Genomic DNA, 22,535 nt, shown 5'->3' with positions numbered 1-22,535 from the left:
ATGTTTAATAGTACATGTTGCTGACACTTAAGCCTTGTGCAGGCGTTAGTAGCTTCCATGTGCAGCAACACAGAAGCATGAATGGGGTCATGCCAAGTAAACCTGTCCCTGATGTATCACATACGATCTATGACCCAGGGATGGGAAACCTCATTTTAGCCCTGGAGCCACATTCCCTTCTAGGCAAACTTCCAGAGGACATATGGGTGGGGCAAGAGGCAAAAAAGGATGGAGAAGTGAATATAATTTTTACGCTTGCCCAGTAGGCTAGCTTTTACACACACACTTCTTGCACACACATCCAGACAAGGAAGAGCCATTAACAGAGATCAAGGACACATTCCAACCTGTCAGAAAGCACTCAAGGAGAGTGCAAAGCAAGGCCAGTGAAGATTGTGGCCTGGGGAGAGACAATGCGTCTGGGAAGGGGCTGTGTTCCAAGGACCAGCCTGGAGAGCCACATTTTGCCCCGGGCCTCTGATTGTGTGTACAGCCTGAACATATGCAGTGTGAGGGGCTGTTGTGAATCTAGTTTTACACATGAAAACTTCCATGAGATCTGGAACAAATATCGGCCAGTCTGGATTGAGCATGCAACTAGGGGTGGGGGCTTTTCTGCACCATCAGGCGTTTTGTTCCTGTGTAACTATAATTTCTGCATAGGGCTTTGGTTGCAACAGTTTTAGACCTATTAGCTTGCGCTATTGCACTGTGCAAATGATCAATATCAATAACGTGCCTCACATTTAAATTTTCTTGTGTAAACTGGAACTGAATTGGTTGGCTGTGTGGGCAGAACTGATCGCTGAATCTCGCTTGACCAGAACCAGAACCAATCCAGAACAGCATCAGATGCAGCCAAACCTGAACTGAATTTTAAAAAGGAATGGCTTGACTCGCTTGTCTATCTGTGTACCTATCTGAGCAAAGGCACTAAGCCAGTCCCCCCCCCCCTCATCCAACTTCTAACTGGAAAAGACAACACTTTACTATTCATTGGTGGCAAGCAGTGGAACCAAGAAGGCCTCTGTTGTGCAATGTTTCACATCTTGTGTGTCACACCTGAAAAAGGTGTGTTTCTACCTGCTATATTTCAGATGGCACAGGGACATAAAGGAGGGCTTCTGTACTGTGGCAAGATGTGTTATATTTTAATTTATAGTAACAATTTTTACATTTGCATGTAGACATAGAAATTATCATATGCAACTTTTATGCAAATTTGGTATGTTCTTTTACCATCTTGTTTTGGTGATGCAAACACTCTTTTTTGGCAATGCATTACTAGCCTAATAACATTTCATCAACAATTTCAGAGGACTAGAATTGTTAACAACAAAATCAAATCAAATAAATAAGAACTGAGATTCACTAGAAGCTATAGAGCAACTGTTGCAACTTATCATGACAAACTGAAAGCATATTTTTGCTGATTTTTTAAACAATTAATACTAAGCAGTAGCCTGATTGTTTTCTTGATCATCAAATCTGGATATTCTCATTAGATACTTTTATTTAAATACACACATTTAGAGATTATTTCATTTATTATTTTTATTTCAAAAGTTCATAACCACTTTTGCTTGAAATAAGACATGTAATTCACTTAAACTATTAGACTCACAAGAAAGAAGAGAAATGGCTCATTGTGATATATAAGATCTCAGGAGGATTCTGACAAATTCTCACGATTATTGGCATAACTTTCCTGCCCTGCTCCCAAATGGGAAATAGATTCTATGGCAGTTGAAATGTGTATTATTAAACTCCTTAAGTGATCCAGAATGGTTCCCAGTAGGCAGGAAAAAAACATTCTAAGTATAGCAAAATCTAAATTCTCAGGTCTAAGGCTTTCCTGCACAACTCCCATTTGATTCAGTCCCATAATATTTAAACTGGCCATCATTGTTTCATTAAAATAAATCAAAATGTATGTCACCAGGACATATTATGATTTCTTGCTTCTATGTTGCTAAGCAGAGGCAGATGAGAGCATAGGGGACAGCGCTATGATTTCCAGTTTAATTTATTGCTGCCAATCAGCTGTCAAGCCCACGCGTGTCCCCCAGGCAAAGTGTAGCTCTGTACTATTCTCAGAATGAGTACCCTCCAAGTGGTTTGACCAGTGGTGAGGGTGGGCTGCCATGGTGTGGAGAAGCAGTGGAGCAGACTGCAGCAAGGGTTTGTGAACCATCCACCATTTCAAATTTCCCACAAGGCTCTGGTGCAGTTTTGCTCTATTTGGATATTGTGGGCATTTTAAGGTGGTGAACCATCTGCCATTAAGTTAAACACTAGGATCAGAGGAACAGGTGGTCCCGAACTCTGCTTCCTGCATCAGCACTAGTGAGCTCTCCCAAGGGGCTCTCCTAGCAAGCTTGCTTGTTGATATGGGTAAAAGTAGGAGTCTGTTCAGAGCTAAATCCACTGTGACCTCCTACAATCCACCTTGAAAGATATTCCTTTACCATTGATCTGGTCCATTGGTGGACAACCTTAATGTTTTACATGATGGGTTTCATTTGAAGACAGTTCAGAAACTGCAGCTGGTGCAGCATTTGGCGGCAAGGTTGCTGATCGGGGCAAGAGAGTCTGAACAATTAACACCAATTCTGGCATGACTGCACTGGTTACCACTTTGTTTCTGGGATCAATTCAAAAAAATTTTTTGACCTATAAATCCTTATGAGGTTCAGGACCCAGTACCTCAAAGACCGCCTCTCCTTACATAAACTGACCCAGACCCTGCAATCATCATTGGAGACCCTTCTTTGCTTACCCACTCCACAGGAGGCTTGGAGGGTGGGAATACGAGACTGGACCATTTCAGTGGTGCCCTCACACACTTGTGGAATACTCTCCCCACCTTCCTCTATATTTTAGGTGTAAAATAAAGGTGTGTTGTTTTTCCTTTACTCAGGCTTTTGGTCCTTATATTGAAGGGTAGCACTGTTTTATCTCTTTAGTTGCATTTTTTAGATTTTTATGGAATGTTCTGAATTGGTTGTAATGTAAGTCACTTTGGGCCCCTCTGTGAGAAAAGTGATTAACAACTCAATAAATAATCAATCAATCAATCAATCAATCAGTCCCTTCTGGGCAACCTTGCAGAGGTCAGATGTCAGCGATTAAATGCAAAAATGGGCAGAGCAACAAATGAAGATTTTATCTTTGTACAGTGGGCTAGTTTTTATGCACATCCATCTCTATCCTCCATCCAGGCAAGCAAGATGCATTCTCAAGTCAGGCAAAGCAGTTGAGGTGCACAAAGTAGGATAGGCATGGCTTGGGGAGATCAGGTGTGGCTAGGGAGGGGGGTATGGTATGGGGAAAGTTTTGTGGACCAGTTAGAGAGGTTTAGAGAGATGCATTTGGTCCCCGAGCCAAAAGTTTTCCCCACCCCACCCTGTTCTAGGAGACTAGCCTTTGTGCATTCAGTAGAAATTGTTCTCTTAGAATCATAGGGTGCACATAGGTGTTCTATTACAGGTGTGACAGAGGTACCTTTTGCTGTTTTGTAAATAGATGTTTGTCTCTTCCTCTTTGTTTTGTTATGTTTTGAGGCAGAACACCTGCCTGCTGGGGATGCCTATTGGCTGGCAGCTGTGATGTCATAAGCCCCCATTTCCAAAGCACTTTGACAAGTTCTTTTCCCTCTCTTAATATGGCCAAGAATAAACAGACAATATGCCTCTTAAAAGATAATTAAAGGCATCTGCCAGCCTGACAAAACTAGCAGCTGTTGCAACATTGGATGATTGCTATGTAAAGTTGGTTGCTTTTTCAGTGCTGCAGATATCACTCCCCTCAAATCAACTGGAAATAGAGTTAAAACAGAGGTTCCACAAAACACTAAAAGTACTTTACTATTTAGCAATGCCCTTTTCAATAGCCCATATCCTTCTGTAATACTTGTGTGTATACTTGTATTCTGTAATACTTACAAGTAAGGCCTGTTCAGTAACAGTGCCTTGCACTGTTAAAACTTTTTTCCATAAAAGTTCTACATGTTTAACGAATTGCCCCTTAATTGCCCCTTAAATAGCCAGCTTCTGTTCTCCACTCATGTGTATGTGTGCGCATGTGTGCACATGTTTGCCTCCAGTTACTGATTTCATTGTTCCTCCCCCCCTTTTAATTGCAAAATAGCATTTTGCTTTCCCAAAGGAAGGCACATCTTTAAGCCAGTTGTTGCACATATGTGATCTTTATTTATTTTTTCCCCATTCCCTATTTTAGCTTTAAATGAGCCTACCATAGACTATGGTTTCCAAAGACTCCAGAAAGTTATACCAAGACATCCTGGTGACCCAGAACGACTAGCCAAGGTAAAAAGTTTTCTATGTTGCTTAACATATTTTTGAAACATTGAAAGAATAAATATTCTATGTGTATCTAAATGTATGCCAGTTTAATTGACTGGTTAAACCAGGGTGATACTATCTAGATAATATGGACTATAACTGTCATTATCCCTGACCATTGACTAAACTTGGCTAGAGCTGATGGTAGCTGGAATCCACAATATCTGGAGGACACCATGTTTTCTACTCATGCATTAGTCTAATAAAATCAATCAATGGAGATTTCTTAATAAATAACTCCCACATTAAACATTCATAAATGAAGGGCCAGAGTAAGCACTGGAGGTCAAATTGACACATATAATCTCCAAACAAATGTGAGTGATCAAAGGATGGGCTTACTTGCAACATCTGTTTTCTATCATATCTAGTAAATGGCACAGCAATAACCATGGTAACTTGTGCAATCTCATCATTGTTACTTCCCCATGCCATTCAAAAATTCTGTGATGGAATCCATTGAATGAGAAAATGACCAAAAAGAAGAGAGATTCCTGGGGAATTTAATTGTCCATAAACCTACTTTCCACACGTTTCACAGCTACAGCCTCTCCATCATAAGCTGGCCTATTGGAGAATTCCCCTGGCTGGCTGCAAAGGAGGGCGGTATAGCTTGCCATCCACTGGAATTCAAACTGGCCAATCATTGGCCAGAGAGGGCAGTGCTTGGGTGACAGACCAGAGGGAAGTACAAGTCTTCACTCCAGTCTGCCACCCAGCTATATAGGCTGCCTGATTTTCTGTTCATTTCTTTGACACTGGACCTACTCCCCAAAATGTGACAGTCCTTCCAAATGAGAAACTTGTTGGTTGTCCACTTGTTGGTTGGAAGAGTTAGATTTCTTGCAGTATGATTCAGGATGATACTGAGAGACCTAGCAGTGTGAGAGTGCAAATGATGTGATACATAGCATCATCATGGCTACATATAACATCAAAGCAAATCTGAGTCATTCTAAAATGGGATCCTGTTTGCCATTCCTTCTTTATAACCTATAAAGAAGGCTATTCCTTCTTTATAACCATGGGTTGTCCTTCTTTCTTCCTTGCAGGAGATGCTACTGAAAAGAGCAGCTGACCTAGTTGAAGCACTGTATGGAACGCCACACAATAATCAGGTCTTAACACACACCTCTTCCTCTTCCCACTTCTCTCTCTGCAGACATTCATTGAATGGGGGTGGGGGGAGAGACATCAGGATTGAGCTAGCTGCCCTTTCTCTACACCTCTGCACATTTATCTGAACAAAACCAATGAGCTCCTGCTGCAGAATCGAGGCCCTGCAAGGTCCCAGTTGCGCATACACAGATTATATTTATTTCTAATTGGACATGAAATTACATGCACATCTTCAGATTTTTTTTAGATCAAGTAAGCAGCTTTTTACTATCAGAGGCTGCATTCTCTTTGGGGCAATTTGTTGGGAGTCACATACCAGCATTGTGTGGGGCTGGAGACAATAATGAGTCTTTCACTCATTTTTCTCATGCTTATTATTATTATTATTATTATTATTATTATTATTATTTATACCCCATGCACCTGGCTGGGCTTCCCCAGCCACTCTGGATGATTTCCAACAAAATATTAAAGTACTGTAATACATCAAACATTAAAAGCTTCCCTAAACAGGGCTGCCTTCAGATGTCTTCTAAAAGTCTGATAGTTGTTGTTCTCTTTGACATCTGCTTTCTTTATCCCTTCTGTCTCCCTATCTCTCTATCTTTCTTTCTCTCTCTCTCCCTCCCTCTCCATAGCTGTCAACTTTTCCCTTTTCTTGCGAGGAATCCTATTCGGAATAAGGGAATTTCCCTTTTAAAAAAGGGAAACGTTGACAGCTCTCCTCTCTCTCTCTCTCTCTCTCTCTCTGTCCCTGATTTATCCATCCATACAAGCCAAGGGCTGCATGAAAATGGACTGAGGGCCACATGCAAATTGTCCACCTGTGTTTTTAAATAAATATGTGAAGGTTTTGAGCAGGGACAACAGGCCTGACCCTAATTTTTAGGGGTGTGCATCAGATTCAAATGAATCCCAAATCTCAACCTGAGGTTGCTGCCTCAGAGGGATTTAGGACTCATCAGAGGCAAAGCAGGACCTGCACAAGGTGTCATATGTCAAAGTGCGGACCCATGAAGCACTTTGTGGTGCCAGTGCATTCCAGATGTCTCTAAGCCGGAATAACACCCGGGGAAGCAAGAGGAAAGAGTGGGGTGGAGAGAGCTTGGAGGAAGAGCTCCATTGCGACTGATTCATCAAGCTTGTAATCAGAGGGACTGAATCCCTTTTTGTTCTCTCACCTCCACTGCCCCACCAAATCAACTTTAAAGGTATCTAGCTCAAAAAACACTTTGTCCGGTTTGGCAGGTTTTTTACTCCGGGACACCTCACTCACGTCTGCAGTTTTCAGACCAGTTGCCCACAAAACACCAGGGGAGAATAAGTGATTGCTTTTTACAAACCTGAAAACTGTAATGATTGCCCTTATGTGAAAACTGTTCTGATCATCCTTCTGAAATTTGGCAGGATTTGTGCTTTCTGCCTCCAAATTAAGAAGTTATAGACATTTCCCTAAAAATAAAAAATAAAAAATTTAAAGGCATCCAGCACAAAAGCTTCTGGAAATATTTGCCTATAATATGACAGGCTTTAACTACTCTGGAGGGCTGCAAATGGCATCCACTCTTGTGAAAAGAGAAAAGAGGTATTTCCAATAGTGAATAAGAATGAGGAGGACCCTTAGCTGAGCTGGGCTGCCTGCTTATGAACATAAGAACAGGACATTTTTTCAGGTGGAACTCAATGGAACTCAGTTCCAGCAGCTTTCAGATTGGCACCATTGTCATTCTAAGAGAATGAAGAAGGTGTTCATGGTGAGTTCTGGTGCCTCTTTTTCTAGAAACATGGCACTGCATGAAGAGGGCCATGCTGTATCAGAGTAAAGACCTGTGGAGACCCCATTAGCACATACATCAAACTAGGATGAAACTAGGTTTCTTTGTTTGGTTGCTTCAGTGTTCATCAGTTTATGCTTGCTTACAGTGAATTTCACCTTCCTACAAAGTACTTCAGACTAAGGCAGGATGTTTTCTGAAGTACAGAACAGGGGTCCGAATTGAAATGCAGCCATCCTTTGAAATCTGCACTTCTCCAAATTTTGCAGCACAGTTCTCCAAATACTGGAGCAAGGGGTGCATAGAATGCATATACAGTGGTACCTCGGTTTTCAAACGTAATCCGTTCTGGAAGACCGTCTGAGTTCTGAAATGTTCGAAAACTGAGGCAAAAAGGGTGGTCTGCAAATTTAATAGAGTATGTCTGTGTGTGTGTGTATTTAATAGAGAAAAATAACATATACACTCAGCGGAAGCCATTCAACTTCTGAGGCGCATTCGAAAATGGAAGCATTTACTTCCGGGTTTACAGCATTCGAAAACTGAAACATTCGTCAATGGAGACATTCAAAAGCCAAGGTACCACTGTATTGGTGAAAATAACATATAAAATGAATTATATTGAGGTAACTTGCTTTGCAAAAATCTGCATATTGGGGAAAAGTAGATACAAAAATTAGAAACTGGGAGAAACTGAAACTGACAGATTTGCCCATTCTTTATTGCATGCAGGACATTATTCTGAAGCGAGCTGCTGATATCGCAGAAGCTCTCTACAGTGTCCCCAGGAATCCAGGCCAGATCCCTTTGTCCAGCTCTCCGGCTCACAGTAGCATGATGGGCATCAACTCCTACAGTAGCCAGTTGGGAGTCAGCATCTCAGAATCAACACAAGGAAACAATCAAGGTAAGGATCCCCAATATGAGAAATATGGAAATGCTGTTTAGCTGTTTTTACCCTAGTTTTATTTACATAATTAGTACATTGCACTTATCAAATGATTGAAGGAGCCTTCTGTTTAAAAAAACCTATAAATTACACAGTAAAAATATACAGTCCAATAAATACATCATTAAGTCTTCATACACACACACACACACACACATGCATCTTACATATTATTTACTTGGTCACTGCCATAAATTATTAATAAATATGAAATATTATTTAAGTGTTAAATTATAACCCAATCTTTATTCCAATCAAGAGGGACTACTTTTGCATTCTGTTCTGTTTTTTCTTCCTCTAGAATCAAATCATCTATTCCTTTTTCTGAGATTTATTTTTTTAAATAATAATGGATTCCAACTCCTTATTTCTTATGCTACACTAGCCAGTGACATATTTTGCCCCTGTGAATGCACTGACCTGCCCTGGTTCCAGTTGATCTATGGGGTGTAGGGGGTTGAATCCTGTGCACCTCTTTGATTCACTGATTATATAGTCCCTGGCTCACCTCCCTCTTTGATCACATGGGTACTAGTCTTCCGAGAAAGTTGGCTTCCCATTTCTATGATTTGGGGTTGTTTGCTCTCATGATTGGTTTCATCCACAAAACTGCAAGGAGGAATTTTTAGCCTTCCACCCATACTTGGCCTTCTCATTCTGGCTACCCAGGGGTGGTTTGTGCATGTTAAGTATCTTAGGAAGCTGCCTTGTTTCAGTTTTTTTATCTATTTAACCTAGAATTTTCTACTCTGGATGTAGCTCTTTAAAGTCACAAGCATCGACATTTTTTCATCCCCTAATAAATGATATTTGTGACTGGGGATGCCAGAAAATAAACCTGGAACTCCTATGTGGAAATCCCAGTGAGCTCTGGTCAATACAGGTACATTGCTGTATATACACAATACTGTCCTGTGGGCTCAATAGCTGTCCTTCCACATTCATTTCTGATCCTTGTTTTGAATGTCTTTAGGCAAGGCAATCATTGCCTCCAATCTACAGCTACTTTTTTATTTGATTTGGTCTCCGTTTCATTCTTCCTGCCCTGTCAGTACATTGATTATAGCTCTGGTCAGTTAGCTCTGCCCAAAACAGACTCCAGGCAAGGGAGCAAGAAGCTGACAGGGAAGCTCAAATAAAGACAGGTCAACAGCCTGCAAAGCACCCAAGACTGGAGGAAGACTACAGTTCAGTGATGGAGAACCTGAGGCCCAGGCCCAGCCTCACAAAATCTGCTCTATGCTCTCAAGTGCTTTGACAAGCTTTGTGTCCTTGAACTCTGATAATGCCACTTGCTTGCCTGGATGGAGAGAATACATGTGAAAACATTTGTGTGACTTGAATGTAGCCTATCTCTGTCTGCCTTGAGCCTTTGCTCATTCATGAGAGAGGCTTCAGGAGTAAACCCCGAGGAACAATCTGTACCCGCTGCCTTGTGGGACATCTTTGGGAGAACAAAACCCTCCCAAATTCCCAAGACAGTTGGATGGCACCATGTACACCTCCTTCCAGCAACTGCTGCAGCCAAGCTGGTGCCCAATGTACTGATCTGCTTTCCTTGGGACCACATCAATGAGGTTGAGAGGGAGGTCTTGTAATCTGGACAGTCCATGCCTTGCGCCCTGGGGAGGTCACTTCAGTGCTGCAAACATGGCAAAAACAATGCAGGAAGCAGCAGCTACTAGTTATAAGCTCAACCTGTTTGGTGTAAGGCAGTGTTTCCCAACCTTTTTTGGGCGAAGGCACACTTGATTGATGAAAAAAATCTCGAGGCACACCACCATTACAGCCCCGTGACGTCAGCGCGCAGCGTCACGCCGGGAGGGATGCACGAAAGTGTAAGTTTCAATTTTTCCCCCTCCCCCTTGCCGGGGAACCTCCAAGCTTTGGGGGTGGGGGGGAGGAGGCAGCAAAGCGAGGGACTGAGGGACTCCTCCAACTCCTCCTCCTGCTCGTCCACGGCTGGGTAGAGCCGCTTGAGGCGCCGCTTGAGCTCCTTCTCCTGCTCGTTCAGGGCCGGGTCGCCGCCGTGAGCGGAGGCGGCGTGGGGGACCCCGCAGGTCAGGGCGAGTCGGCTCGTCTGCTGCCACGACAGGAGCAGGGCGGGCGGCGAGGGGGTGGCTGGGTGGGGAAGATCCCCCTCGGATCTGCTCCCTCTCAGGCTCGGTCGGCGCTGTCACGAAGCGAGACGAGGCTGGAAGGCGCCGCTCTCCTCCTCCCTCCGCAGCAAGCGTGGCCTGGCTCGAATCAAATCGCCGCTCCTGTCCCGTGCGCTCAGGTGGGCAGCTCCAAAGGGGCGCCCCCGTGCGCCGGCTTGGGGTGGCTGCCCAAGCGCCTTCTCTCTCTCGCCTCCTCCCACGAGTTCGGGGTCAGCCTCCCGCTCCTCCTCCGCTTCCTCCTGACAGCCGCCGGGGTCTTTGGTCGCCGCAGCCTCCCGTCCAAGAAGCACCTTCGCCCAGGCAAGGACGCGCGCGGAGCTGGCGAGCGCCGAGGGGTGGGGCTCTCGCGCCCGCCTCCCGAACCAGGAGGGCCGGGTCGCCGCCGTGAAGGAAGGGCGCCGGGGCGCTGCTGCTGCCGCCGCCGCTCCCAGCAGGCATGGGCCCAGCTGAGGCGGCGGCGGCTGTTGTGGTGGTGGCAGCGATAGCGGGCGGAGGAGGGGGCGGCGGCGGGGCCGAGGTGGCCGGCGGCGGCGGGGGAGGCGGCGGCGGGTGGAGCAGGAGGGCGGCCAAGGCCGGTGAGGGAGTAGGGTTGCCCGGGGCTTGAGGAGCCGTCGCCGGGAGTTGCTGCTGCTGTTGTTGCTGCTGCTGCCCGGACATGCCGGCCTCCTCCTCGTCCGCTGTCTCGCGCTCCTCCCTTTTGCGCGCGCTGCCCCGCCGCCGCCCCATTGGCCGGGTCCTGTCAGCTGATCCTGTGTTATTTCCTGTGTGTGTGTGAGGGGAGAATGGAGAGAGAAACCTCGGCACCACCACCGCGGAGCCGCCCCCGGCTCGACGCGGATCCTCGCCGCCGCCGCCCCGCCTCTCGCCGCCCGACTCGCGGCACACCAGGCAAGGTCTCGCGGCACACTAGTGTGCCGCGGAACACCGGTTGGGAAACACTGGTGTAAGGTACCAGCACTATGGGTTGCCTTTGTCAGTGGGAGGGATCATCGTGTCTCACCGGTCAGCTATTGCCCACTTTAAGTTGGGCAGCCCCTGGTCAATAAATTGCTGACCTGCCACTGTCTGCCTGCTTCACTGGGCGCTTGGAGCCCAGAGTATCACTTGAAGAGCAGACTGAACTTCTGCAACAAGTAAAAAAATAAAGAAAGCTAACACTCTTGTGCCTAGCAAGCTGGAACATCAGGACTATGTAACCTGGCTTGCCCACCGACCTGCTGCAGGTCAGTAACTCATGGAATGTAGCCTAATGTAGAAAGGTAAAAATCACACCTGCTCTTCCACTTGATTTTGGCTCTGGCCCTACCCTACTCACCACTGGTATGAAGGCCCCAGAAGATTGTCCACAGGGGACTGCAGTTCCCCACCCCTGTGGTGTGTACATGTGCCCCACTTTCACCTCTTTTAAAGAGGTTTATGAGCCACCATTCATTTTAAAAATTAAGCAAATGAGTTCCAAATGAAAATCCATTCAACTCTCTTTTTGTGTAAATTGGAGCCCTGCTGGAACAATCTTTACAGGTCACAAAGAGGTTACCAGGAGGGGAAGGAGAGTGAAAGTTGGCCTGCCTTTATAAATCACTTATAAAATTGGGAACCTTTGTCCTTTCTGTCTGAAATGATCCTTTGGAGGAGGAAATTGATGTCTTAAAATCTCATAGCAAAGAATAGAAAACAGACATTGCAAGCATGCAGAGATCAGCAGGATCTTCCATTGACAGCAAGGTTTATAAGATGTTCATATTTTTAGTAGCAACTGAAACTCTGGTGCTTTGCCCAAATCATTTGATATCTGGCAGATCTGATGCATTTACAGAATATGCCTGAAAACATCAGACCTATAGAGTGGAAAACAACAAAGGTGCCAAAAGTAGATGATTGTCTGGGTCTCTCATTGAAACCAATCGCAATCAAAAAGAAATGGGAGTGGCGGAAACTAATGAATGTGTTGAAATTGGCAATGCCATGAATGCTACATTAATGAATGAATAACAAAATGAATACAACTTTTAATAATGAAAGTGAAAGGACTAACAAAACTAAAAACAAAAACATCCTGTTACAGCTTTTGCAGGATTTTTTACCCATTCAGAAACCTGCCAAACCTGTTTAGCCAGAAAGCCACAGTGCGGCAAAAAAGGTTTTTACGTTAGGAGAAGTGGTACCTTAGAAATGAATATAAAATATAAAATTTATTTTTAAAAAAATAATGACATAGCAGTACTTAGAAAATTGGGAGCCACTGGCTTAGAGCAGTGTTTCCCAACCTTTTTTGGGCGAAGGCACACTTGATTGATGAAAAAAATCTCGAGGCACACCACCATTACAGCCCCGTGACGTCAGCGCGCAGCGTCACGCCGGGAGGGATGCACGAAAGTGTAAGTTTCAATTTTTCCCCCTCCCCCTTGCCGGGGAACCTCCAAGCTTTGGGGGTGGGGGGGAGGAGGCAGCAAAGCGAGGGACTGAGGGACTCCTCCAACTCCTCCTCCTGCTCGTCCACGGCTGGGTAGAGCCGCTTGAGGCGCCGCTTGAGCTCCTTCTCCTGCTCGTTCAGGGCCGGGTCGCCGCCGTGAGCGGAGGCGGCGTGGGGGACCCCGCAGGTCAGGGCGAGTCGGCTCGTCTGCTGCCACGACAGGAGCAGGGCGGGCGGCGAGGGGGTGGCTGGGTGGGGAAGATCCCCCTCGGATCTGCTCCCTCTCAGGCTCGGTCGGCGCTGTCACGAAGCGAGACGAGGCTGGAAGGCGCCGCTCTCCTCCTCCCTCCGCAGCAAGCGTGGCCTGGCTCGAATCAAATCGCCGCTCCTGTCCCGTGCGCTCAGGTGGGCAGCTCCAAAGGGGCGCCCCCGTGCGCCGGCTTGGGGTGGCTGCCCAAGCGCCTTCTCTCTCTCGCCTCCTCCCACGAGTTCGGGGTCAGCCTCCCGCTCCTCCTCCGCTTCCTCCTGACAGCCGCCGGGGTCTTTGGTCGCCGCAGCCTCCCGTCCAAGAAGCACCTTCGCCCAGGCAAGGACGCGCGCGGAGCTGGCGAGCGCCGAGGGGTGGGGCTCTCGCGCCCGCCTCCCGAACCAGGAGGGCCGGGTCGCCGCCGTGAAGGAAGGGCGCCGGGGCGCTGCTGCTGCCGCCGCCGCTCCCAGCAGGCATGGGCCCAGCTGAGGCGGCGGCGGCTGTTGTGGTGGTGGCAGCGATAGCGGGCGGAGGAGGGGGCGGCGGCGGGGCCGAGGTGGCCGGCGGCGGCGGGGGAGGCGGCGGCGGGTGGAGCAGGAGGGCGGCCAAGGCCGGTGAGGGAGTAGGGTTGCCCGGGGCTTGAGGAGCCGTCGCCGGGAGTTGCTGCTGCTGTTGTTGCTGCTGCTGCCCGGACATGCCGGCCTCCTCCTCGTCCGCTGTCTCGCGCTCCTCCCTTTTGCGCGCGCTGCCCCGCCGCCGCCCCATTGGCCGGGTCCTGTCAGCTGATCCTGTGTTATTTCCTGTGTGTGTGTGAGGGGAGAATGGAGAGAGAAACCTCGGCACCACCACCGCGGAGCCGCCCCCGGCTCGACGCGGATCCTCGCCGCCGCCGCCCCGCCTCTCGCCGCCCGACTCGCGGCACACCAGGCAAGGTCTCGCGGCACACTAGTGTGCCGCGGAACACCGGTTGGGAAACACTGGCTTAGAGGAAGAGTAGCCAATGTGAATATTGTTGTGCTTCAGCTCTCGCCATTCTTGACCACTAGTCATCTTGGCTATGAATGATCGGTATTATAATCCAGTGGTGTCTGCAGGACACTGCACCAGTGGCCCCTGATGTAAGCCATCATTATACTCCATAAGCATCTATTGTGTGAAAACATTGCAAAACCTATTTTTAAACAAACAAACAAACAAACAAACAAACAAACACCCTCTGCAGTGGAGAAGCACCCCCTAAATCGCTTGAAATCCTTGAGAAGATACAGCCTTGACCACAGTTTGCAGCAAATCCCATGTTAATGTTATGAACATTAAAAACATAAGTGCACTAATTTTTTCCAGATCCAGAAACACCCTTTCACATTCTTTCAACAATCAGATGTGATCACCAAATGTACACATGTTGTCAAACAAAGACGTGCTCTCCTCAGCCAGAGAAACATGCTTAAGGGGTGAGAAATGGAAAGAAATCATGCACAGCGATCCTTGTGTCTGCAGGCAGCTCTTCGTCCAGCACTCTGGAGTTGGGGTTTGGGCCAGCATTAGCACACTCGCTAGTGATGTGCCCTGTAATAGCAGGCCTTTATTCTAACAGTAACAATCCTGAGCAGGGATTTGGTGCTGGTCGTGTGTGTGTGGAATTTGATTTAGTTCCCATTTAAAGATGAACTTGTCTAATTTTCACTTTCTGAAACAAGGCACAGACCAAATCACAGCCAACCGTCACAATTTACATTTCACCAAATTTCGCAATGAATTTATCCAGTAATATGTACATATGGATACATGTATGAGTTGAAACAGCATATAAAATAGCATTATAGAGGAAATTGCTTGCAAAAATATTAGTCAAAACTGCATTAAAAATGTGTTCATTGGGAGAAGTTAGCACTAAAAAGCTCATGGGTTTTCATGAGGATTTTTTTTTAAGAGAAAAGATTACTGCAAAAAAATAATAATAAAAGAACTGCTTAGCTTCAGTAAGCCTTTAGACTAGAGGTAGGGAACCTGTTTTAGTCCAAGAACCACATTCCCACACAAACAGACTCTTGGGCCAAATGCTAGGGATGGATAGGGCTAGAGATAAAAATGGATGAAACAACAGGTGCGCAACTCTGTACAATAGGTTACAATCCAGCCACACAAAAAGTCAGAGGTTTCTACAGATGCACAAATCTCTCCATCCTCCATCCTGTAAAGGACGTATCACAGTTGAAGGACACATAATCAGAGGGCAGGGCTGTCTATTTGTGAAGTGCACTGCCACCAAGGTCTCTTCCATCTGCAGGATGCCAATATCATTCTTTCCCCCAATTTACGGGGGTGGGGGGGACGACTGACATTCTGACTTGTTGAAAAGGTCCTCAGGGTATTAACCTACATTTTATATGTGCAAACCTATTCACTAGTGTAGCCCAAACCTGGGCAGACCAGGGAGACACCAGCAGATCTGGAGGTCTGCTCTCTCCCTTTCCACCTTCGCCCCCCTTGCTTTCTTTCTATTAAAAAAATTATAGCCCCACTACATTTACAGTGTCAGTACTGACGGCTTCTCTGCCACCCCCCACCCCCGCTTCATTATGCCTTACTCTAAGAAATGGTTGAGGGGGTCCTTCTTCAGAGCCAGAAGATGACAAGCACCAGTTTAAACAGCATTTCTAGACACTGTGGCATACCACCGCAGTAGCAGAGGCATTCTTCTGGCCACCTTGCCCAGAATGCCTGGCTCTGAAGAAGGACTCTCAAGTTGAGGCAGGGAAGAAGAGATGGAGACAGTGGGGCGGGGGCGGGGGGTCGTCAAAATGCTGATGAGGACTTGACTTTTTTCTAAACTGATATGGAAATGTGGAGAAGTGAATTTAAGAATGGGGGCGGGAATGAGAAACTGAGATCAGCAGATTTGTCAACCTACCCCAATGAACCATTGAAATGGATGGGCCTTAATTAGTCATTTTTATTATTTCATTTGGTCCACTCTGAGTATGACCAGTGTTGGATAAAACAGAGTGTGCCTGACAATGATCCTATGCCATGAAGTAACATAATTCTCAGGGCACTGGGCAGGGGGTGGCTGCACCCACTGTGGTCTTTGTGGCCTTCTCCTCCCCCTTGATGAAAAGCCACTAGCTGATGACAGCATGCTTTGATCCGATGGATTCACATCCAGGACCATGGCTGGGCTACTCTGAGCATCACATGGTGGCAACATTTGGTGAAGGGCGTTATTATAAGAAAAAAAGATGGAGGAAAAAGAGAGACAAACCGGGCGGGGGGGGGGGAATCACTACATGCACAATTCTCAATGGCAAAATTATCTCTTCCACCCTCCCCAGATGACTCCAGTGCCCCCTGAACCACTGAGATTCATCTAGGGCCAGGACTAGTTTCCTCATCTATGGTAACATTTGTTCCAATGAAATCCAAATTAGTGGAGAAATGCACGGCTGAGAGAGATCAACCCGCTGTCCTCATCTCTGGGCACTCAGAGAATGTTTATTTCTTGTAGGTTACATCCGCAACACAAGCAGCATCTCCCCCCGAGGTTACTCTTCCAGCTCGACCCCTCAGCAGTCTAATTACAGCACCTCCAGTAACAGCATGAACGGCTACAGCAACGTCCCCATGTCGAACCTGGGTGTTCCTGGCTCGCCTGGATTCATTAATGGCTCTCCCACAGGATCTCCCTATGGCTGTGAGTAGTCGTCCCTTCTCTTCCTTTCAGCTGACCTTTGGTTTGACTTAAGCCAAGAGGCAATCTGCCAGAAAATACTTCTCTCCTCTCCGCCGCCAGCTTTCTGGGGCAGTGCACCAGAAGATTCCCCGACTCTACAATAGGAAATTGAATGCAAAGCTGCTGCAGAATGAGCCTGCAAGGGTGAACCACTGCTTCTGCCTTCTTGCCTGAACCTGCCAGTTGTGTAGCATAATGGCTAAATTGTGCAGACCACCCAGTGTTGGCATTTGCCATCCTTGAAAAGCTGTCAGGATCCCAGGACCCGGCTCTGATCCAATGAACGCTAGGTGTGGGAGCCGATGTCTTAATATTTGCAATACCCCTGAAATAGCATTACAGTGGGGCACTGTGGGAAATTTAATGGTAGCTCCATTGCTGTTGCAGCCTCTTTCTGTTTTTGACACCACTAGGTAAATTAACATAGAGGAAAGGGGTGAATTAATATTGGATGGAGGGGCAGCAGAGGCTCCAGTTCTGGGCTGACCCAAACTCTTGCCTATGTCATTAACTCACCAGATTGCCTTAGACAAGCCGCAGCCCTCCTAGACTCAGCCCGCCCTCTACAAAAAAAGGGTAATAACATGCTTTATAAGAGTCATTGTTAAGGAAGCTTCCATTGTCTGCTTGCCTCCAGTGGACTAAATAATTCACTGTTGAAGAGGGGGATCTTCTGGGTTGGAACACTGGCAGGAATCAGATCAGGGTACCTGTAGCTTCTTTTTGCATTTAAACTAAGCATATAAATATCTGGCCCAATGTCAGCAGTAGATGCACTGAATGTAAAAGGAGAAAACTAGCAATTTTCACATTATGGCTCCATCTGCACTACACATTTAACGCAGCATCCTAGCACTTTAAGCAGATGTCGCCTCCCCCAAAGAATCCTGGGAAGTGTAGTTTGTTAAGGGTGCTGAGAGTTGGTAGGAGACCTCCTATTCCTCTCATGGAGCTACAATTCCCAGAGTTCCCTGAGGAAAGGGATTGACTGTTAATCATCTCTAGGAATTGTAGCTCTGTGAGGGGTCTCTGGGGGAAGACACGACTATTTAAAATGAAATGAATCTGCTTTAAATGTATAGTGCATATGATGCCTATATTTGTGTTCAGGTTTCAATAGCCAAGCACAAGATACTTTGTCAAATCTGAAGCATGGAGGCATGTGGAAGAGTGAGGTTTTCACACATTTTCCTCAAAGAGAAGCATATGCTGTTATTTTGTATGTGGAAACCTGCAGTCAGATATAAAATGTAAACTGAAAGCTGACTTATAGCCAAAGGCAAAACTTCATAAATATGGAGCTCTCCCTCTCCCTACCCCCCCCTCGCTCTCCCACACCACCCAAGAATATATAGCATATATAGCCTCAGCACCACAGTCTTTCTCTCTGCAAAGCATTTTTTGCTATTGGCCCACTGTGGAGTGGTCATGGCCTGTTCCATCCTGCAGGCCTGGGTCAAACTACATGCTATGTTAAGTAGACATTTAAAATAGTGTGCTTAGGATTGGCCACTTTCTTTCTTTCTCTGAAAAAGAAGTCGTCGTGGGGTCCTGGCCCAGATCATGAATATGTTATACCGTGGGAGCACGTCCTGCATTGTTTTTCAAAAAGTCCCTGTCCAACTGCAGTTCATAATTTTGAATCAATGAAATACAAAAACAATTCACAGTTCTAAAACAATTGATCAATAAAAAACAAACATCAGCACAAAATTAACAGAAAGTCATGCAAACTATAAAGAAGTGTAGAACCAATAAATGGCACTTTTAAACCCAGTTTTATCACTTCCAAGAATTAAAAACAGGTAGGAAATAAAACACCTGGGAGAAAAGAAAAGCCCGGCACAGAGCAACATTTAACAAGAAATTACTAATCTGTGTTCCAGGCGAGCCTCTCTGGGAAGAGCATTCCATAACCATGGTGCCACCACTGAAAAGGCCCTCTGCTTACTAATCCTGTGCTTCTTTGGATGCATGGTTAGGATAAATAGTAGTCACTTACCATGCCTCATTAGGGGACAGAATCTGGAGAAGGGTCTCTGCTGATGATCTCACGGTGCTAACAGGTATATATTGGAAGACATGATATAATATAGGAGTCCCTAAGACAGTTGGATGGCATCTTGTATGCCTCCTTCTAGCAACTCCTGCAGCTCAGCTGGTGCAAAACGTGTTTCCTGGACAGCCCAGGACCAATGTGGCAGGTAGTAGTTATGTGTTACTAGTCTCTGCAGCCACAGCAAGCGCTATGCTTCTCCAGTGGTTTAACTTCACCTCCAGAGGTGCACTCCATTGTCTCTTGATACAGATGCTAGGGTAGGGATCTCAGCCCCAGACACCAAACATGGGCCCCAGGCCTCTCTATTGGGCCCTTGCGACCAGGCGTGCTGGGTTCTTACTCACTTTGTCGGTGCCCAGCCGTGGTCCTGTGATGTCATGCCCCCAGCACGTGTGTGACTTCACATGGCAGGAGGAGACCTGATGAGGCCCAGTGGGAAGACCCAGTGGGGCTGCAGTGGGCCCACCATGGCTGCAGATAGTTCCCACAAGGCCTGCCATGGCTGCAGGTAGGCCCATCACAGCCTCAGGAAGGCCCCAACGGAGGCCCCACAGCAGAGGCGGAGGCCCCAGCCCAGTCACTGTTGCGGCACCAGAGAGCAGTAAGGCAGCGCCACCGGCGGCTGGTGGAGGCCGGGTGGGTGCCGCAGGCCCCCCACAGATGGCTTCAGTGCTTGGGACTATCTTGCTAATTTTTTGCTTGGTGGGGATGTGTGCCTGACCTAGGATCATGCCTCTTGCTTGCCTGGATACTGGACGGAAAGGTCTATGTGTGTATTTTCAAAAAACCCTCTTGACTTTTATGTGGCTGCTATACAAAGGCCACTTCTGTTGCTCCATTCACTTTTGCTTCTGGCACCATCCATCGCTGGGATGCAGACCCCAGAAAGTTGCCCATGAAGGAATGTGGCTTTCAGGCTGAAAAAGCCCCCCCCCCCCACCTTGCATACAGTAACACAGCTTTAGAATGTTCCCAGCATTTAACACACATTATCTCATTAATTATTACAAGAAGCCATTAAAATAGATGGTGGTGATTGAAGAGAGATTATATCGGGAAGAGAAAGAAGAAGAAGTGTTAGGGACTTCAGAATACAGACCAGAAATGGAAAAACTCCAGGCAGCAATATTTCTTTAAGAAAAGATTTTTATTCAGTTTGATTTTGTCAGACAAAAGCAAAAAGGGGTGCATTCAGGAAGAAATGAGAGAATGCCCACGAGCACCAGGGGCATACAGTTTTTATCCCCTCAGGCAAAACAATGGTTCAACCCCCTTAGCAATCCCTTCTATGCATATTCATTAAAGCTCTACCAATGAGAAAAATTGGTGGTGGCCTTTCGGTTCCAAACTGCTTTATCCATTAGGTGGCACTGATGGCTTAAAATCTATCTGACCTATTTACTAGTTCCAGTAAATACCACTTGACCCCCACCTGTGTCTGTGGTTTTAGCAGTTGCTAGGCTTAAGTCTGCTTTTAGAATTTTGTGGTGGGCTAGACATCCTGCTTCTTGCTCTCTCCTTGGTGTTTACCAGAATTTTGGTCAGCAGCTAGCTACAGGTGCGAAGTGCTCTGACCACACTTGCTGCATTTGCAAAGAATGCTTTTGCAAACAGAAGAGAGATAGCTTTTAGCCTTTTTAGCTTGCTCCTTATAAAAAGGCGTTTTTGGATTAGCTTGCTCTCTATAAAATGGCCTCAGTCTGGCTCTCTAGTATTACCAAGGTGGGGACTTCTGGTCTTCACTCCTTCAGAAGAAGAGTTTGGATTTGATATCCCGCCTTTCACTCCCTTTAAGGAGTCTCAAAGCGGCTAACATTCTCCTTTCCCTTCCTCCCCCACAACAAACACTATGTGGAGTGAGTGGGGCTGAGAGACTTCAGAGAAGTGTGACTGGCCCAAGGTCACCCAGCAGCTGCAGGTGGAGGAGCGGAGACTCGAACCCGGTTCCCCAGATTACGAGACTACCACTCTTAACCATCTGCCTGTGTAAAATTAGAGGGGCGTGGTTATTTTTTTTTTGTGGGGTGAGATTTGCAACTGCCATGGATACACCTTTAACATAAAGGTGTACCAAAAATCTTCCTTTGCTTTCAGAGGGGGCCTTGTTCCCCTGTGAAAGTGGAGGAATTTTCAGCTGCTTTTAGGGCATGGGAGTAATTCTGAGAAATATTGAGGACTGGATGTATTTGGCATACCTTAATTTTAAACAAGGTGGTCAAGCAGTCATCATCGTCATCTTCTTCTTTATTCATTTATTGAAAAACCATGTCCTTATGTTTTAGCCATAGTCAGTGGCAATAGCACAGCTACCCATTTGGGTGGCCTGTCTCCTGTCTCCCACCTGTGCACTGTGGTGGGGAAGTGGCAGTCCTGCTGGACCTTATACTATATTAGATCTTTGCTCCATCAATCCCAGTATTGTCTACTCTGGCTGGCCAGCAGGTCTCCAAGATCTGAGCCAGATCTTTCTTACTATCTGAAATCCTTTCTAATGGAGGGCAGGGATTAGAAGTTAAGGTCATCAATGGCTACTAGCCATTATAGCTATGATCTACCTCCACTGTTTGAGGCAGTGAGCACTGAATACTAATTCCTGGGAATCCCAGGTAGAGAGAGGATGCTAGACTAGGTGGGCCTTTGGCCTGATCCTGCAGGGGTTCTTATTGAAACTGGGACCTTTTGTGTATAAAGCAGAAATAGGGAACTTAGCGGCCTCCAAATGTCATTAGACTACAACTCCCATCACCCCTGCCAGTCAGAGTTGATGGGAGTTGGAGTGTAACAACATCTTGAGGGAGCCCAATATATGAAAAGAGGTTGTAAGGGAACACCTAGCTACTTTAAATGAATTCAAATCTCCAGAGCCTGATAAGCTGCATCCAAGGGTACTAAAGGAGCTTGCGGGTGTAATTTCAGAAATTTTGTCTATTATCTTTGAGAATTCATGGAGAACAGATGAGGTCCCTACAGACTGGAGGTAGGCAGATGTTGTCCCCATCTTCAAGGGGGGGGGGAGGAAGACCCAGGTAGCTACCAACCAATGAGCTTGACATCGATACCAGATAATTCAACAGTCGGTCTGTGAGCATTTAGAAAAGGATGCTGTGATTTCTAAGACCCAGCATGGGTTTCACAAAAATAAGTCATGTTATACCAACCTGATTTCTTTTTTTGATAGAATTACAAACTTGGTGGATCAGGGAAATGCTGTGGGCATAGTGTATCTTGATTTCAGTAAGGCTTTTGACAAAGTCCCCCATCATATTCTTGGGAGGAAGCTGGTAAAATGTGGGTTGAATGATGTAACTATTAGGTGGAATTGTAGCAGGTTAACTGACCAAACCCAAAGAGTACTCATTAATGGTTCCTCGTCATACTGGAAAAAGTGAGAAGTTGGGTACTGCAGGGTTCTCTCCTGGGCCCGTTGTTGTTCAGCATCTTTATAAATGACTTGGATGAAGGAATTGAGGGATGCTCATCAAATTCACAGATGGCACCAAACTGGGAGGGGTAGCCAATGCTGCAGAAGACAGAATCAGAATTCAAAATGCCCTTAACAGATTGGAGAATTGGGCACAAGCTAACAAAATGAATTTCAATAGGGAGAAATGCAAGGTTCTGCATTTAGGCAGGAAGAACCAGATGCACAAATATAGGATGGGGACGCCTGGCTTACTAGCAATACGTGTGAAAAGGATCTAGGAGCCTTAATGGACC

General features: G+C 46.4%; 1 protein-coding gene across 2 annotated transcripts in view; it reads left to right on the top strand.

Moving 5' to 3' along the window:
• EBF2 (EBF transcription factor 2) overlaps positions 1 to 22,535 on the top strand; it is a 260,670-nt gene that overhangs the window by 213,571 nt on the left and 24,564 nt on the right. For both annotated transcript variants that reach the window (XM_083713608.1, XM_083713609.1), the window contains exons 11-14: positions 4,240 to 4,328; positions 5,417 to 5,482; positions 7,991 to 8,165; positions 16,535 to 16,720. In XM_083713608.1, the coding sequence (XP_083569734.1) occupies positions 4,240 to 4,328; positions 5,417 to 5,482; positions 7,991 to 8,165; positions 16,535 to 16,720 (516 nt within the window). The remainder of the gene's footprint in view (positions 1 to 4,239; positions 4,329 to 5,416; positions 5,483 to 7,990; positions 8,166 to 16,534; positions 16,721 to 22,535) is intronic.

Source organism: Podarcis gaigeae (assembly GCF_964106915.1).
Source record: "Podarcis gaigeae genome assembly, chromosome: 15".
In the NCBI taxonomy this organism is placed as follows: domain Eukaryota; kingdom Metazoa; phylum Chordata; class Lepidosauria; order Squamata; family Lacertidae; genus Podarcis; species Podarcis gaigeae.
The sequence above is the reverse complement of the archived record's forward strand: the minus strand, read 5'-3'. Positions and strand labels throughout refer to the sequence as shown.